General features: G+C 39.7%; 1 protein-coding gene across 1 annotated transcript; it reads left to right on the top strand.

Annotated features, from left to right (window-relative positions):
* Positions 1–6,458: 6,458 nt before the first annotated feature.
* On the top strand, positions 6,459–7,578 carry LOC124596558. Its single transcript, XM_047135743.1, has one exon. The coding sequence runs from the start codon at positions 6,492–6,494 to the stop codon at positions 7,158–7,160; it is 669 nt and encodes a 222-aa protein (XP_046991699.1). The 5' UTR covers positions 6,459–6,491; the 3' UTR covers positions 7,161–7,578.
* Positions 7,579–17,952: the final 10,374 nt, after the last annotated feature.

The raw sequence follows: 17,952 nt of genomic DNA, 5'->3' as shown, positions 1-17,952 counted from the left end.
CTTCTTTAAGAAAATGTTTGATGAAAGCATTAGATACCGTACGAGCTGTTGCTTTACGTAAAGGTGTAAAACACACATATTCTTATGTCAATTCCACTGCTACCAAAATGTACGCAAAACCATTAGTAGAACGAACCAGTGGACCGAACAAATCGACTGCAGCCATCTCCTTTAATTTCGCTGGAATGGTAGGAAACAACGGTGCTCTGTGAGAAATAGTTGGCGGCTTAGCCATTTGACATAATTTGCATTTGGCAAGAACAGATCGAATACGTTTTTCCATATTACTGAAGTAGCAATTTTCTCATAATTTATGAAAGCATTTTCTGGGACCAAAGTGTGCATAACTGAAATGTGTATACCAAATCAATTTATTAACCCACTCATCAGGAATGCAAACTAACCAAACAGAGTTGTCAACCGATTTTCGTTTAAAAAGAATACAATTGCGAACTAAATAATACTGTCTAATCGCTACGCTTTCCTTTCTCCTCCACTTCTCCTTAATGTCCTTCCAGATTGGATCCTTGTTTTGCTCCTTAGCGATGTCCTGGAGCGAAGACGAAATAAAATTTTCAAACGCAACACCTTGAATATACATCAAACAATAATTGTTATCTTTGCAGTCCTCCTCAGCACTTTGTTTCAAACCCATAGGTGCACGTGATAAAGCATCAGCAATAATATTTGAAGAACCCTGTATGTAAACAGTACTAAAATCAAATTCCTGTAGATACAGTGCCCATCGTGATAATCTTCCATGTGTTAATTTTGTTGACATAAGAAATTCCAGAGCTCGATGATCGGTGTAAACCTTAGAATGTCTGCCACACAAAAAGATGCCAAATTTTGTGAAAGCCCAAACAACAGCCAAAGCTTCAATTTCCGTAATCGAATAATTCTTTTCTGATTTAGAGAGAACACGACTTCCAAATGTAATAGTTTTCTGCACTACAACGCCGTTTTCTTCTATCTCTTGAAATAAGTGCGCACCTAGGCCTTTTTATGATGAGTCCGTCGCCAAACAAAAATCTTTAGATAAATCCGGGTGTGAAAGAAGTGGAGCAGCAACTAAAGCATCACGAAGTTATTCTAATTGAGCTTCCTCATCCCAACACCAATTAGAATTGTTTCCAGAAAGTTCACATAAACGAGGTGTGGCCAAATTGTCCATTCTAACAAAGCGTCTGAGAAAATTACAGACATCACGGAAACTACGAACATCACTTTTTGTAGTAGGAACAGCATAATTACAAGTAGCGTCTAGTTTCTCTGGATCAGGAAGAATACCTTCTGTAGAAACAATATGATCAAGAAATTTCACCTGTGAACGACCAAATTCAGATTTTTCCAAGTTCACTGTAATGCCAGCTCTTGCAAAAATACGTAATAATGAATCCAAAATTCTGTTATGCTCACTCCAAGAACGTTTATCAATAAGAATATCGTCAACATATGAAGTAACATTGTTACGAAGTTAAACAGGTAAAATTTCATTTAAACCACGAATGAATGCTGCTGAAGATACAGTAAGTGCAAACGGTAATTTCCGAAATTACTTTTGAGTAAAATAGTCATATCCGGTAATTATTTACCTACTCCTTTTCTAGATAGATTGATAGTTGAAGAGTAAGAGTTGTTTTGATAGATACAAAGAATAGTAAAAGAGTAGGCAGCAGTGCAGAAAACTAAAAGGGAAATAGCACTACTACAGCTCGGGGCCCTGTGCATGCTACGGCACATATTCACTTAGTGTAGTGAATCCCCTGAGGACGTTTACATCTTCCGGCTAAAGCAATGTGTCTTATCGATTGTGGCAGTTAAGTTAAACATATGCGAATTAATTCAGTCGGGCTATAATGCTTGGAAAGGAATTGATTTTTTCGAATCATGTCTTCAAAGTATTCTGCCGGCGTGCGGAACTCAGACTGTTTAAAATTACGCTGCATAATAAGACTATGTTTGACTCTGTCTTGCGTGTTTTCGGACCAATATACCGATAGAAATGCATGATAAAAATCATTTAAATTATTACAATCTCTAATAAGTGCGCGCATGCGCGTCACCGGTTCGTTTTCTAAATATCCAAACATAAATTCCAGTTTGTGACTTAGTGGCCAATTTGGTGGAAGTGCGTACATAAATTGATCTAACCATGAACATGGATGTATGTCATTATTAGAATTGCGAAAGATCTTAAATTTCCGAACAGTTAAAAAGTTTTCGCCTCGTGGCGACAAAGATATACCGCGTCTGTCCAGTCCGAATGTCGATTATTATCAAGTTCGCGCGCCTGACGCCCTCTTGTTGCATTTTGTTCTTCAAAACCCGCTGCTATCGGTGATTCTAAATTTCTTCTACTGTCTTTTCCTACGATTTCGCTTTCGATTTGTTTAACTTGCTTTCGTAACGTCTCAAATTCCCTTTTAACGCGTTCATTAAATTTTTCCTGATTTTCAACATGTTTATTTACATTCTGGTACTCTTCTGCTTCTGCAAATGGCAATGGAGCTGTATCATCTGAATCTCTGTCCCCATTTAAACTAAGACTTGTCAATTTATCTGAAATCTGCTCAACTTTTTCCGATAAGTCACCTATTTGTTCTTTCTGATTATTTACGTCTTCTGTAAGTGTCGCGACACGGGTCTCAGTATTGACACATTTAGTAGTTAACTGTTCATATTGTTGTGTTAGGTTATTTATTCTGTCATTTGGTACGGATTCCGCGATTCTTTCAAATATTTCTTCCTTATCATGTGCATGTTGAAGATTTAACTCTGAATTTTTTTGTACTATAACGCGATCTCTTTCTTCCTGTTCTCTATCCTGTTCCTTTTGTCTAATTTCTATTTATATTAATCTATTATTATGAGCAGTCAAAATCGGTTATACTTCTTCTCTAATTTCTTTCTTTAATTCATCTTTCATGTTTTTAAAACATGTTCCTATTTGTGAGTCTAACCGTGTTTCCATTGTTCCCATATCAGTTTCTAACCGTGTTGTCACTGTTCTTAATTCAGATCCTAACTGTGATCCCAAATTTAATATTGCACTCATCAACTGCTCCACATTAACTGGTTCGAAATTCTTTTCGCCCCTAACATTTCCCGTAAAACTAACTTCCTTCGTCATAGCTGTAAAGATATCTCTGTTCGACACTATTCCGGAATCTTCTGTCGTTAATTTCGTATTCTGAAAATTCTTTGATTGTGAAAAATTTTGAACTGGTTCCGGACTATTTTCCCGGCTTATTAAATTGTTTTCTACTTCATTATTCATCATACTGTTCTCCTGCGTTGGCGAGTTCGCCATGTTAACAATTTCGTCTTTCTAACTATCCATCATTTTTGTCTTTTTCATCGATCGCGTAATCATTTACAAAACATACAAAACTCGTCACTACACGAAAATTACACACAATATAACACTTTATCACCAACAACACCATCCACACCAAATGCTTCGCGACAAACGCGATTAACGAACAATTAAAACCTTCACAATTGCACAAAATTGTCAAACCCGTATATGACTCATCAAAAATTAAATTCTACAAAAATACCATTAGAAGAGTGACAAGACAACTACAAATGTTCCCTTACCAAATCTACACATGCAATATAGACTACAATTACTAAACTACAAATTATTACAACAATACTACTGTCTGCTATTTTTACTACTAAAAGAATTCCAAGTGACGCTCCGAAGCAGCGGTCGCCACGTGCACGGGGGCTTAATTAAAATGCAATAATGCAATAACTTTAGTAGCTGTGTGTCCAGTTACGAAGTCTCGTAACCGGTTGCCCCTGAGTAGTATTAGTACGCAAGCTGACTGCATAAAATAACAATAAAGAATGACAAGAAGTTTCCGTTAACACAACTGATTAATTAAGTCCCCTGCAACTATAAAAGCTACTAAACAACAAAGCACAAGTGTAACTGTCCTGTGTGTGGTAGTGTGATTCAACGTACATGTATCTGGCACAGTTCTTCCTCAATACGACAAGATATTTTAAACACCATTTACAATGAACTAGTTGAGAAACCAGAAATACTATAATTGCACATAGAAACCAGAATTACAAGTCTGATACATGAACACGAGCCAGATGCTTTGTTGACTAAACCTGTGACCAAGAAGCATTGTCATTAAAGAAATGTGAAATAATTTTTTTACCTCAGTATATATTGACGAAAAATACACTGTGATCATTGCAACATCTTCCATCTATACATTACACCAACCGAGCAGCATCTACTCTCTCGCCCAACAGAACAACAACTGCACTCGACATCCTGTGAACTAGTACTGCCATCGACATCATCTCAACAACTATTGGCCACGGCAACCTCTGAACTACTACTGCCCCAGTGGAGGCAGCGGAATAATATTCTTTGGCGCAATCTCTGGCGCTGTGACTCAGTGTAGCCACCTTTCAAGCCTACATATTGCACACCGCTTATATTTCCTTAAAAAGAAGACGATTATCACTTCACTTCCTGTTGCTGATGAACTCAACAAAGACGTGCAACATCGGCTTGGTGGAAAATCTCCCTTATAATTTTTGTTCTGGGACTACTTTTGTCTGCCTATTATAATGAGGTTGTGGCAAGGAAATCCTTTGTAGAGTTAAAAAGTTTGTTTCAGTAAATACTCACATAACGGTTTAGTGGCTGTACCTATCAATATTGCTTGAACGATGATCGTCTCAAAACAAGCCGGGAGTCAACACGTTGAGGATTCTACAAGAAATCCGTTAATCACAGTCTCAACGAAAGGTTACTTCCCATCTCGTTTTCGCACAGTCGTCATCTAGGCAGCTGAGATACTGTCTACGACTAGGCAACAAAAAATGGAATAGTCTCTAAGAAATTTTGTGTGCATTTACTTAAATAAACTACATGGCGAAAAGTAGCAGAGTGTAGAGCTCAACAATATCATGAAAAATATGAGTCCATCATTTATGTGATTTATGATTCAACAGGACGCAGAGAGCACAGATTATGAGAAATGTTAACAAGTTAAGCATCATTCTCGTATGCCTTGGAATGATCAGTTTTTGGTAAATGTTTGGATTTTAGCTTGGGATCGGAGGTCGTCACATTGGAGGATCGAAATTTTATTAACAAGCTAGTCTATTGGCAGGACAAAGAATCCAAACTGGCCAAACCAACGAAAGTGTCAGTAAAGGCTGGGCAGACTGTCGTTCGACCATTAGAAGAACCTGCTTGTATTTAGTACGATGAAACCACACTACACAAAAATTCCCTCGAATAGTGTTAAAGTTAGCTTTGTCGATCACAGTTATAGGAGACGGCAAAGAATAAATAACTTGCATGGGACAAAGCATGGGAGTTGTCTCGTAAATATTCACGAAATAACTATCGGCATAATCTGACAATAACAAAATCAAAACAGACATATATATAAAACACAGCGCCTCTAGTGGCTGGCCCAAAATCTTTGACGGCGCGATTGTTTATAAACACCCACACACCACACGCGCGATACAACACTACATAACTACGCGTTGTCCCAGCAATAAGAAAGACCCATGATGTTTTGTTCCTTGCACCCACGTTTACTGCTGTAATAATATGCACAATTCAGATCAGATCGGTTACAAGATAAATCACACAAATCTAAACGCTGTAAAGTCAACTAAATACTTAGGGATTAAGGTTACGAATAACGCCAGGAGGAAAGCAATTTATCGGCAGAAAAATTAGAAAATTCAACACGTCTACTAAAGAGGCTACATACACCATGCTTGTCCGCCCCATTTTCGGGTACTGCTGTGTGGTATGGGATCTGAATCAGATAGCATCGACAGAGGACATCGAAAAAGTTCAAAAAAGGGCAGCTCGTTTTGTGTTATCGCGAAATAAGCGAGAGGCCGCCACGGATATGATACATGAATTGGTGCAGTAATCATTAAAACAAATAAGTTTTACGTTGTGGCAGGATCTTCTCATTAAACTTCAATCACCGACTCTATCCTCATGGTGTGAATTGCGTAGGCGCGCCCCACCTACATAGGAGGAAATGATTATCATAATAACATAAGAGAAGTCAGAGCTCGCATGGAAGGACTTAAGCGTTAATTTTTTTCTGCTTGCTGTTTGAGAGTTGAACAATAGAGAAACAGCTTGAAAGTGATTCTGTGGACCTCTGAGAGGCCCTTATTTGTGAATTTCAGAGTAATCATGTAGATGAACATAATGAACACTCTTCTTCCTTATATTATAATTATTATAAGCTCCCTTTTTCTCCTTTCTGACTGATCCTGAAATGGGACATTTTGTGGTAGATATGAAGGAGGTGGTGTGGCTGCTACCATCGCCAGGTGTGGATGGCGGTGGTGCCATTGAGAAGCAGCAGCAGCAACTGGTGCATTGCCAGGAGTGCAGCTTCATCAGATTGGGACCTGTGACCTGCTGTTCCAACAGCTGCTCCACCTGCTGCTTGCATGGTGCCAAGTGCCACATGTGCAGCAAAGTGTTGTTGTCGCCACTGGTCTTCTCGCTGAACCAGCAGCAGGTGACAGCTGCTGTGCCCTTAGTGCCGGGAGTGCAGCCCGGCTTCCACGACGGTACACCGCTACTACAGCTGGCCACACATGACCACACCTGCGAGCACCACCTGCTGCACTGCCTCGTTCAGCCAGGCACGTGTTCATGGCACGGCAAGCGTGCCGACCTGGAGGCGCACACCCAGGCCAAACACCCGCAACACTTCGTGCGCTTCCCCAGCACCGTGGGCAACAGTGTCTCGTGGCGCATCTCTAAGAATGGCTGCTGCATCGACCTGGTGCGCCATCTTGTTGTGGCCTTGGGTGAGATGTTCGTCTACCAAAAGCAGTTCAGTTACCAGGAGCGTCAGCTGTTCATTGCCATTCAGCTGGTGGGCCCTCCTGAACGTAGCAGGCTCTACCGGTACAAGTTCAGGCTCACCCGCAATGAGGGTGCCCACTCTGTGACTTTCGAGCATGCTGTCCATTCACAGAATGAGAACCTGCAGCGAACATTCGGCCTCGGTGACTGCATCAAAGTGCCCTATGATACTATCTCTCAGTTCTGTCATGGCGAGAGGGTGCTCATACTGTGTAAGCTTGAGCCTCCGTATGAGCCAAATGTTGAAACCACACATTTGTAGTCCTCTAATTACTGTGATGCATGGTTTTGATGCTATGGTTATCACAGACCTACTAATGTCTTGTTAATACATAGCCTGACACAAAATCGACTCCGCTTATCGCATATCAGTGAGAATTTAAGGTGTAAGAAGATTAGTGGCAGAATCCACAACACCCTCTAAAATCTGTGCGAGTACATGCACAGAGAGAATTATGTCACACTTTTCTGTTATTCATTCATTTGACCAAAATGTGCCCTCTAGTCACTGGTTTATGGTGTGTTTATACTGAGAAATGGGGCTCAGTAGTAAGGCAGTGGATTCATACACACATCAAAAAATGTTCTGCATCACCCAAGTTACGAGAGTTCCGGAACCTGTATAGAAAATTGGAAAAGAGATCAACGTGATTATCATTTTCGCCCTTTTTATAGCTCATGAAAACCACGCATTGCATGTTGTACCACGTCATGTGGCTGCACCAAAAGCATTTTGCAACAAGGTGGCGTTGCTGTCAAGGTTCCTCCGATCCATAATCCGTAGGTAGCGGTCATCCACCGCAGTAGTAGCCCTTGGGCGGCCTGAGCGAGGCATGTCATCGACAGTTTCTGTCTCTCTGTATCTTCTTCATGTCTGAACAACATCGCTTTGGTTCACGCCGAGACGCCTTGACACTTCCCTTGTCGAGAGCTCTTCATGGCAAAAAGTAACAATGCCGACGCGATCGCACCGCGTTATAGACCGTCGAGGCATGGTTGAACTACTGACAAATCTAGCCTTGTACCTCCTTCCTGGTGGAATAACTGGAACTGATCGGCTCTCATACCTCCACCGTCTAATAGGCGCTGCTCATGCATGGTTGTTTACACCTTTTGGCGGGTTTAGTGACATCTCTGAACAGTCAAAGGGACTGTGTCTGTGATACAATATCCACAGTCATCGTCTAGGAACTGGGGTGATGTAAAACTTTCTTTGATGTTTGTAATAAGGATGGTGTTTCAGATCCCTATCTGGCCATCCATATATAGCTTTTCTGTGTTTTCATTGCCCTTCCATCCCCGACTCGGGCTTCATCACTAACGAGCTCTTCATCAATGGGAGATTAAACCTTAATATATTCTTACCTAGCGTTTTTGTTATATATAAGTGATCAGTGAGATTTTTCTGTGGTGGGATGATCTTGAACTGCCCCATTCAGCAGAACAAAAGCTGCTTAGAAGCTTTGAACGTATCCACAATTAGTAGGTTTGTAACCGTTTAGGTACCTCTATCCTTCCACTGTTATGTACATGATGGTAATGGAGTAAATGTACGGACAGATATACAGTAAGTGAAGGCTAATGTTAATAAAATACCGAGAGACTCACAATATTTCAGGGGTCAAGAAATATTATTAAATCAAAGCATGTATGATGGTGAAGACAGTTCTGCTGATTTTTTCTTATGGACTGACATTATTAACCTTTGTGATAGATATGACTTGTATCATCAGCATTCGTTCACCAAACACATATTTTTAAGAAAGAAAGAGCATTATCTGGGTTATAGAAGGAAACTGTTCTCACAACCGTTACTGTCGCATTCAAGGGACACCATGATAGCTGATAGAAACTGATCCTTCACATCCTTGCAGATGAATTTCAGGACAGTAAAAAGAAAGTAGAATGAACAGATAACAAAAAAAGTTACTATAGACAAACAAATATGTGGTACTTTCGTCATGCACAGAATCAGCTTGCAAATTTTCTTCATCCTGTGATCAAGGCCTTATTAGAAATATTGAATACACAACAGTTTTACAGTAGTAAATGCTGCAATTTCTTCTCCAAGTAGTTCACCGTTTTCATAGTCAGCCTGGGTGAACCCAGGTCTGGTTTGTTCCTTAGTTTTACAATCACACGCTGGTGGATTGCATGAGTGTCTGCTAAGCCACAGAGATAGACTGTGTGGTACATTACAATATTATTTTTAAGAGAGGAAGAATTTGCCAGTCATTACATTTCATCAAAACTGGTAGTACTTGTTTTTGTATTTCACAGTAATAAAGTCTGAATTAATGATGTATACGATTCATTGTCATTACTAAGTGTAATGAATTGTTACTGCCTTGTAACTGTCTTCAATTTCCCCAGAATAGAGTGATGGGAGTTAAAATGGACTATACACCTAGCTATCTGGTGAAGAGGGCAGTTTGACGGTGAATCTAATGCTGCTTCACAAGATCAAATATCGTGCATATGAATAACTGGTTCATTACCGTAAGAGTTCCAGGATGTTTAGCATTATTAGTAATGCATGATTGCAGACATTTACAGCTACATCAACGTACATACTCCACAAGCCACCGTACGATGCGTGGCGGACGGTATTCTACACCACTACTAGTCATTTTCTTTCCTGTTCCACCCGCAAACAGAACGAGGGAAAAACAACTGTCTATGCCTCCGAATGAGCCCTAATTTCTCGTATCCTATTTTCGTGGTTCTTGTGCGCAGTGTATGTTGACAGTAGCAGAACAGTTCGGCAATCAGCTTCAGATGCTGATTCTCTATATTTTCTCAACAGCGTTTTTCGAAGAGGACGTCGCCTCCCTTCCAGGGATTCCCATTTGAGTTCCAAAAGCATCACCAAACACTTACACAACGTTAGAACCTAGCAGCTCTCCTCTGAACTGCTTCAATATCTTCCTTCAATCCGACCTGATGGTCCCAGACAATCGAGCGGTACTCAAGAATAGGTCGCACCGTCTTGCTATACGCGGTCTCCTTTACAAATAAACCACTCTCCCAATGAACCGAGGTCTGCCATTCGCCTTCCATACCACAGTTCTCACACGCTCATTTCATTTCACATCGCTTTGCAAACATGATTGCGTTAAATGGGATTTTCCGTAAACTTCACTTTTTTGTGATGGAAATATCTCATATAAACGTCTTTTCTGGTTCTAAATCATAAAACTGTAATGCATAATACTCAAACATCTACACATATTTGTACTGTATGTACTTAAAACGGATATTTCTTTAATTCTATAACTGTTCAGTTGTTACATAATCTTTCTGAACGGTCCTTTAAACAGTTTAACTTGAATTGTTAACGTCTTTTGTCATTCAAAATGACAGAACAGGAATGCTTTCTGGTCCTGATTCCATAGTTTTCAGTTTGAAAGATAGAAAGACAATAAGAGTTCCCATTATTTACATTTTTTAGTTACCCGTAAATTCTTCACTTATTTTTACTCATTCATTTAATCGAAGTATTCAGTCTGACACTTCTGTTCCTATGTTAATTACCAGAAAATGCAAACTCCATGTTACATTTTAATATTACTTTCTGTACTATACATTCCTGTACACTCAAAGTGCTCAACATTCCAACTAGAACTCAATTTCTATTGTCGTCTTTCCGTCTTCAGTCTTCGAGTATGAACCACTGTCTAACAGCAATTATATAACATTGCCGAGAAAGGCAACAACGAATAAGTGTTCATACACAAAAATCACCTGCATTGCAAGAAGAAAAAAAAAGATTAAACAAGTGCTATACTCTGCCTTGAGTCATATAGGTATATGTATAAACTTCGCGAAATGTCTTAGTCGGAAAACATCTATGGACTCCACCTTCATGGCTTCCTAGAACACAACATATCATGCAGGAAGGACCTCTGTTCTTAAATAATGTCATGGCTCAGGTCCTCAGGAGCAGCACTATGGCTTGCTCCAAAAAATGCTATTTTTTGTACTTTAAGTTTTTTATTTGTGTTAGACTGTGTAACTAATGTTCGATAAGAACAATACTCACAAAACAATACCTACTTGAAGGTGTTACACTGTATTTCAACAAGTTTTTCTTCACACAGTAACCACCACACATAATAATTTCAACATATCTGGACATTATAGTGGAAGACTCTTTTTCAACGTGTAACAACATTTCATCGAATTCATATTCCTTTACTTATTAGCAACTGACATGCAGCTTATGACTTTTTTCTTAAATGTGACTGCAAGAAACTCTGCCTCTCGTCTTTCTATCACTTTTCACGTGCAAAACAGATGTAGATTAATGCATTAATAATTATTGTATTCATAACCAATGCATGATTTACTAAACTTATAAACTCTTTTCCCTTAAACCGGGAGTCTGTAAGGACCTACGAAAATACAAAAAAATCATTCATTATTTCTCTTTTTTTCTTACATGGAAAACACAATAATTTCTCTCATTAATCCCTGTTTTTCGTAATTTCTTTCTCATTTGGAAAAGACGATATTCTCGTATATGTTTAAACAGTTAAATTCTTTCATATCCACTGTTCGTGTACGCCTTAACCTTACAGCTTTCTTGTGAGGTTGTTCTACAATCCCTCATGGTCCACAAAATTTATAACAGAATTTCTCCAACTATTTATTATGCTTGTAACTCTGACCACATGTGTTATTCGCAATTAACTTGCCACCTCAGAATTGCAACCATCACTCATAAGTGGAGTACATGGCTGATCTATCATCATCACTATAAATTATATCCTTTAATATACTCCATCTCATCTGCCAACGGATTAAACTTTACAACTGGTTTCCATTTCCTCAAAAGATTAAGAGATATCCATAAGGACGCCAAAAAGCACGTTCCACACGAATTTCCTTGTACTTTGTTCACCACATTAAGGTTATCACACGCATTACATCCAACGTTTCAGATTTCTACCCTGATCTTTAAGCTTATTCTCCAAATTACATCCTCCTGTTTTGGTGCTCCCTAAGGCGAGTTTCATTTTTTTTTTGTTTAAACTGTCATATTTGGTCAAAACAAATGTTCATTTTTACAGTTTCATTCCACAGGTTACCTTTGACGTGAAGTACTCTTCCCTATTATTCCTGGACTATTGAATCTCTGATTGTTTGCCTAAATATCCAATAGTCTATTTTACTCGTAAAGATTTTAATCTACTGTTCCTCTGCTCAAATTTATGATTTAAATCTGCAACTCTACACTCTAAATCAGGCATCTGATGATCAAATATACGATAGTATAATAATCATCATGTGCTGATCAGTTTTACATTCTAAACGTTAAAGATTTTAAACGTTAAAGATTCTCTATAACGTATTACATTTTGAAAATTATATCCTGTAAATCTTTTCCCACTAATTCTTGTTAACCCCTTTTATACATTTACCACTGCACACATTCTTAAATCGTCACACTTAGTGCAAAACAAACACTCATATGTCACTCACTACTTAACCCTCACATGATATCAGCTCTGGAAAAACATAATACATGTATGGGGTATTTTTTGACCCTAAAGTAATTCAAGCAACTATATGTTGGTAAAATGTAAAATATTTCCACAAAAATTATAATAATAACGATATGCTGCAAACTTCTTAAAAAAATATCAGTGGTAATATTCATACTACTTCCCCACAAGTGATTATCTAAATCATATACTACTCGTTTTCCTTGATTTATTTCCCTTCCTTTTGCAGATTTCCTTCATGTAGTTGTGCACAATCTATAGCAGCCCGAACATTTATCCTATACTTTCCACAGTTAATGGAATGTGTGCCTGCAAGTACACAGGTGCTTATCAACTAAAATAAGGTCCAACTAATATAAGATGAAATGCACGAAACAACGAAAAATTCAAATACAGTCCGTATAGGTTCATATGTCTATCGAGAAACGGCTTTTCTTGCTTCTTTTGTAAGAGTATCAAAGAACTGGAGGCACATCAGCATATCACGAAATCTTGGAAAGCTTATTTTGGCTCAAAAAATATGTAAGCCATACTCATCAGGGCAAAATCCACTCAAAGGTGTCCCACATACCTTGTGTAAACCAGCTATTATTAGTAGACCAGAGAATCCAGCACTGAAGAAATTAGTGTGCGCAACTATTGGTATACCTTACTATTTCACGTGATCAGTGATAGAAAGTATGAGAGGATCAGCCAATGTCTATAATTGTCCTCTAAGGCGGTGTGTAATATTAGCAGATCATTCGTGTGCCCATTTGCTCACATCGGGTGGTACTGTGTCATAATGCCATCTGTCCACTTATGTATGCAAGAGTAGGGGCACTAGTTTCCTGAATACCATTATCATCTCCTTCACATTCATTCACATCCACCTCATCTCTGACCAGTGTATCTTCCTCTCTCACATCTATATCAGTGTCATATCATCCGCATTCCCAAAAATTGATTCATTACCACCATCACTCGTATGTGTATCTGCTAAAGCCTGCTTGAGTCTTAACCTCTTTCAAAGCGCATCCATTATAAGTGGCATATAATACCAGATCTTACTTCAACATCACGCAATTCCTAACTGTGAATTCGTTCCAAGAAATCATGTGTATGTATTTTCTATTATCTGGGCGCAATGATGGACGTATAAATTTGTTTTCGTAATGAAGGTGAAATGTAACACTGAAAATCGTATATTTTATGCCTGGGGCATTATCTGACCACCACTCCAAAAATTTCAAATTATTGTATTACGAACTGTGATATATCCATAAATATTTTGCCAATTTATAATATAAAGCCCATGAATACCATATTGGTAAGACGAAAAGCCTACATCCACGATAAAAGTGTTTCTTTGTAGTTAATACAGCCTTGGGTTCCTAAAGGACCCCAGACATCAAGCAAGAGTTTATGGAACGACTCACCGGATGTACGACTGTCTACTGATACCGGTGGGTGACGCTTCGGTGTTGGCGGCAATGGCAGCAACCAGAGAGCTGAGGTACTTCGGTAGCTGTTACAGCAGCAGCGGCAGCCACTGGAGAGATAGCTTCAGCTGCGGCAGCTACGATGGCAACAGCAGCGGCGGTGACAGCGATGGCAGAGGTGGAGTCGAATGGATATTAACAGTAGCGTCGACTTTTGATGGCGGACGGCACAACCGGCGTAGCCCAGTAGTTTTATCTTTGCAATTAAACATTCTTCTCATCTCTTATTTTTCCTCTTCTCAGTTCTCTTCTGCTTTTTATTTCTATTTTTTTTCTTCTTCCACACCATCCAGTCATATCGGTGATTTTAATTAAAGTGGAACTACTCACGGAAGTTCAGTGTGGGGTGTAATTATCATATGGCAGCGAAACTTGCTAGATATGCTAATACGTTCACGTGTAACCGCTCTACGCTGCAAAAAAGTTAGTTCCAGTTTTGGCGACGAGGTACAAATCTGGCGCAGTACAGCATCTCGTCTACGTCACCAGTGCTCAAACTGAATGAACTGTGTAAGTGGCTGTCATTAAAAATACAGTAACGGAAAAAAATAGCAACACCAAGAAATAATTAATGTTGAGTAATAAAATTTGGGGAGTACATTTTACTCGGTAACATATTTAGGTGATTAACGTCACCAGTTCACAGCTTAATCTAAGTGCGAGAAAAGCCATTCCAAATCTGGAATGCTGGTGCATTAATAATTGGTGAAACCGCCAGAATGCTGAATGCCAGTTTGCAGAGGTGCATGCATTGTATCACACAGGTACCGGATATCAGTTTGTGGTATGTCCCAAACACGCTCCATTGGAGACAGATATGATCGAGCAGGCCGAGGCGACATGTCGACACCCTATACAGCATGTATGGATACAACGGCGGTATTTAGGCTAGCGTTATCCTCTTGGAAACCCTCCCCCCCCCCCCCCCCCCAGCAATGCTGTTAATCAATGGAAACACAACAGGTCGAATCATCAGACTGACGTACAAACATGCACTCACGGTGCGTGGGATAACCATGAGAGTGAACCTGCTGTTATGAGAAATTGTTCCACAGGCCATAACTCCAGGAATAGGCAGAGTGCGTCCAGGCCTCAGACAGGTTTATTGTAGGATAAGGCAACACACGGCCACCACTGGCACCGAATCAGAACCATCTTTCATTAGGAAACGCAACACATCTCCACTTAGACCTCCAATGGTCTTTCGATTGAACCCACTGAAGTCACAAATGGCAGTGGTTTATGGTCAGTGGAATGCGGCTGCAGGGCGGTTTATAACAATTCGTCGCATAACTGTGGTGCCAACTGCTGCTCGAATTTCTACTGCGTAAGTAGTATGATGGGCCGCAGCCATACGATGACAGATTCTCGTAGCCATCTACACTATCTCGTTCAAACTCAGTGAGCTGTTGATTATGGTGTCTTCGTCGTCTTAAAGACACTCTTGACTAACATCAAGTCACAGCTTTCAAATTCGGAGGTAACTAACGCTCACGACCATTACAGAGCGTGTTTTTGTTTAAAGCAAACCCGGTTTGCATCCTCAAAGTCACGTTGCTAGCGCCACTATTGTGGGCCGCGCGAGGTAGCCGCGCGGTCTTGGGCGCTTTGCGCCTTGCCACGGTGCGCGCGGCTCCCCCCTCTCCCCCCCCCCCCCCCCCCCCCCGCGGGGGTTCGAGTCCTCCCTCGGGCATTGGTGTCTGTGTTGTTCCTAGCGTAAGTTAGTTTAAGTAGGTGTAAGCCTAGGGACCGATGACCTCGGCAGTTTGGTCCAATAGGAACTTACCACAAATTTCCAGTTTCCACTCTTATGCGACCGGAGCGAAATACGAACAGACGTCATCTTTCAGATGTAGAAACACACCAACCAGCTTTCATTTATGTCGTACTTCTCCTTCTTGGTGTTTCCATTTTTTTTTTCGTGTATCAACATAATGCCTTTCTCATTTCTTTGACCTTTTACCCCACGTACTACTATTACTCTATTACAGATGGAAATATTTCTTAACGTCTTTCCTGTACACACAGCGCCAGATCTGCAACTGACAGACAAATTTGGAACTTTTTTTTTCAGCAAAAGTCGATTTCGTATTAATGCTGTAAAACATGTACACCATTTTGGTGCCATTCTATAATTACAGCTCACACTGAACCTCTGTGAGTAGCTACACATTAATTATAGCCACCCAATACTACTCACGCACTTTAACTTGGCCTTTCTCTGTTCGATGAAAGACGGCTGATTTCGTCTCGCTCCGGGATATTTATGCCCATTGCCACCGTTGTCTACGCAACCGTGTTTTGCGCCATATGTGTCAGTAACCACTGCGAATATACTGTTGATTCGTGTGAGGCGTTGTACCTATTGGATGTCAATATCATTTAGAAAAATGATCCAAGAGACTGTATCTAGCGACTTCTCACGACTCGTAACCAGCGTCCGTGTCACTTCTGTGGTGCATTAGTCCATTACATGTTGTGCTCTGGTAGAAGGAAGTGGGTCTTTCCTCAGCAGCCATTGTGCTAGGATTGTAAGAAAACTGAAGTCCTACAGCCGACCTTATGATCTTATTTATTGCGTAGCTTGCAGATTCGGCGCTTCAATGCGCCATATTCAGGCTGTAGTTGATGCTGAAGGGGTTATTGCGATCCATATATACACTGCATCATTGGGTAACATAACTGGTTTACGCAGACTAACTTAACTGTGGTGTCAGCACTATCAACTGCCAACCACTCCCAGCACTAGAGTGCTGACACCAAAATTACAGATAGTCTGTGTAAACTAGTTAGATTTACCACTGATGCAGTATATATACATATATATATATATATATATATATATATATATATATATGTGTGTGTGTGTGTGTGTGTGTGTGTGTGTGTGTGTGTGTGTGTGTGTGTGTGTATCGTGATAACCCTTCAGCATCAACTATGGTCTGAAGATGGCGTATTCAAGCGTCGAAACTGGTAGCTACACAATAAATATAAATAAGATCACAAGGACGGCTCCAGGCGTTTCATTTATTTACATTAGTGAACGGCCGTGGTCCTCAAGACCTCTAGAGTCTAAATGGATGGGCATAAAAAAAAAAAAAAAAACTAAACGTGCTAGGTGATCGCTAGCTTTAACTTCCAGCATCCTCCATATAGGGACAACTTAAAGTGAGCGATTAGTGTGGTGTTGTGTCATCGTTGACACTTAAATTTGAATTTTTCTTCGTTTGTAGGTTCGACTTTAAACAGCTTGAGAAGGGAAAGAATTTAGGATACATAGAGAAGGGACGATTCTTTCCTGCTTTAAATTGTTTTGTGAAGACTCCTTCTCAAAAGCTCGTGAGGAAAAGTAATTTACGTGGTAGAAATAATTTTCCTGGTCTCCATAAACCAATACATTCACTTGATGAGAATAATCCACCACAAATTCTCGCTGAACTTTCGTTCTCCTCAAACCTCACAGTCTAAGCATGACATTAATAACACTATTGAAAACGATTCTCAGTAAAGTAAGTTACAGAAATTACCATAAAACAACCAAGGAGAAAATATGAACAAAATGTGTACATTACTCTGAGGGGTGAACGGCCTTGCCGCGTTACGACAAAGCGGCACGACTTCAAAAGGACCACACATTGTCCCCGTGATCGGCCTTTACAAGGAAAAAAACGGTACACTTTCTACAGTCACATCACAAACACGTGTTTTAACACACAGAACAACTTATAAAACTGCTTGTGCATATAACTGGTCGTCGATTTAACATATAGAGTTTCACAAACAATTTGTGAGACTACAAGTGTCATTGTAAAAAAGAGGCTATTAATACAGTCCAACGAAAAATACAGTTTTCATACTCTTTGGAGGGTAGTAGCTTAACATCCTTTTTTCTTTTGAAGTCAAACTCTAATTTTTACCATCCGTAATCTGACTTGTTGTACTCTAGCTAATTACCAAATCACACAAATTGTAATTAACAATAATTTTTCTATATGAAAATGTTATGGAAGTATAAACATAAAACACCTTTATTACACAGAAATTATGAGTCAATTGTCTTCCCTCT

The sequence above is a fragment of the Schistocerca americana genome, chromosome 2 (genome assembly GCF_021461395.2).
Source record: "Schistocerca americana isolate TAMUIC-IGC-003095 chromosome 2, iqSchAmer2.1, whole genome shotgun sequence".
Taxonomy (NCBI): Eukaryota; Metazoa; Arthropoda; class Insecta; order Orthoptera; family Acrididae; genus Schistocerca; species Schistocerca americana.
The sequence above is the reverse complement of the archived record's forward strand: the minus strand, read 5'-3'. Positions and strand labels throughout refer to the sequence as shown.

Bases quoted from the DNA above. Each gene is read 5' to 3' on its own strand.
- LOC124596558 (XM_047135743.1), top strand. From the start codon at position 6,492: ATGTGCAGCAAAGTGTTGTTGTCGCCACTGGTCTTCTCGCTGAACCAG.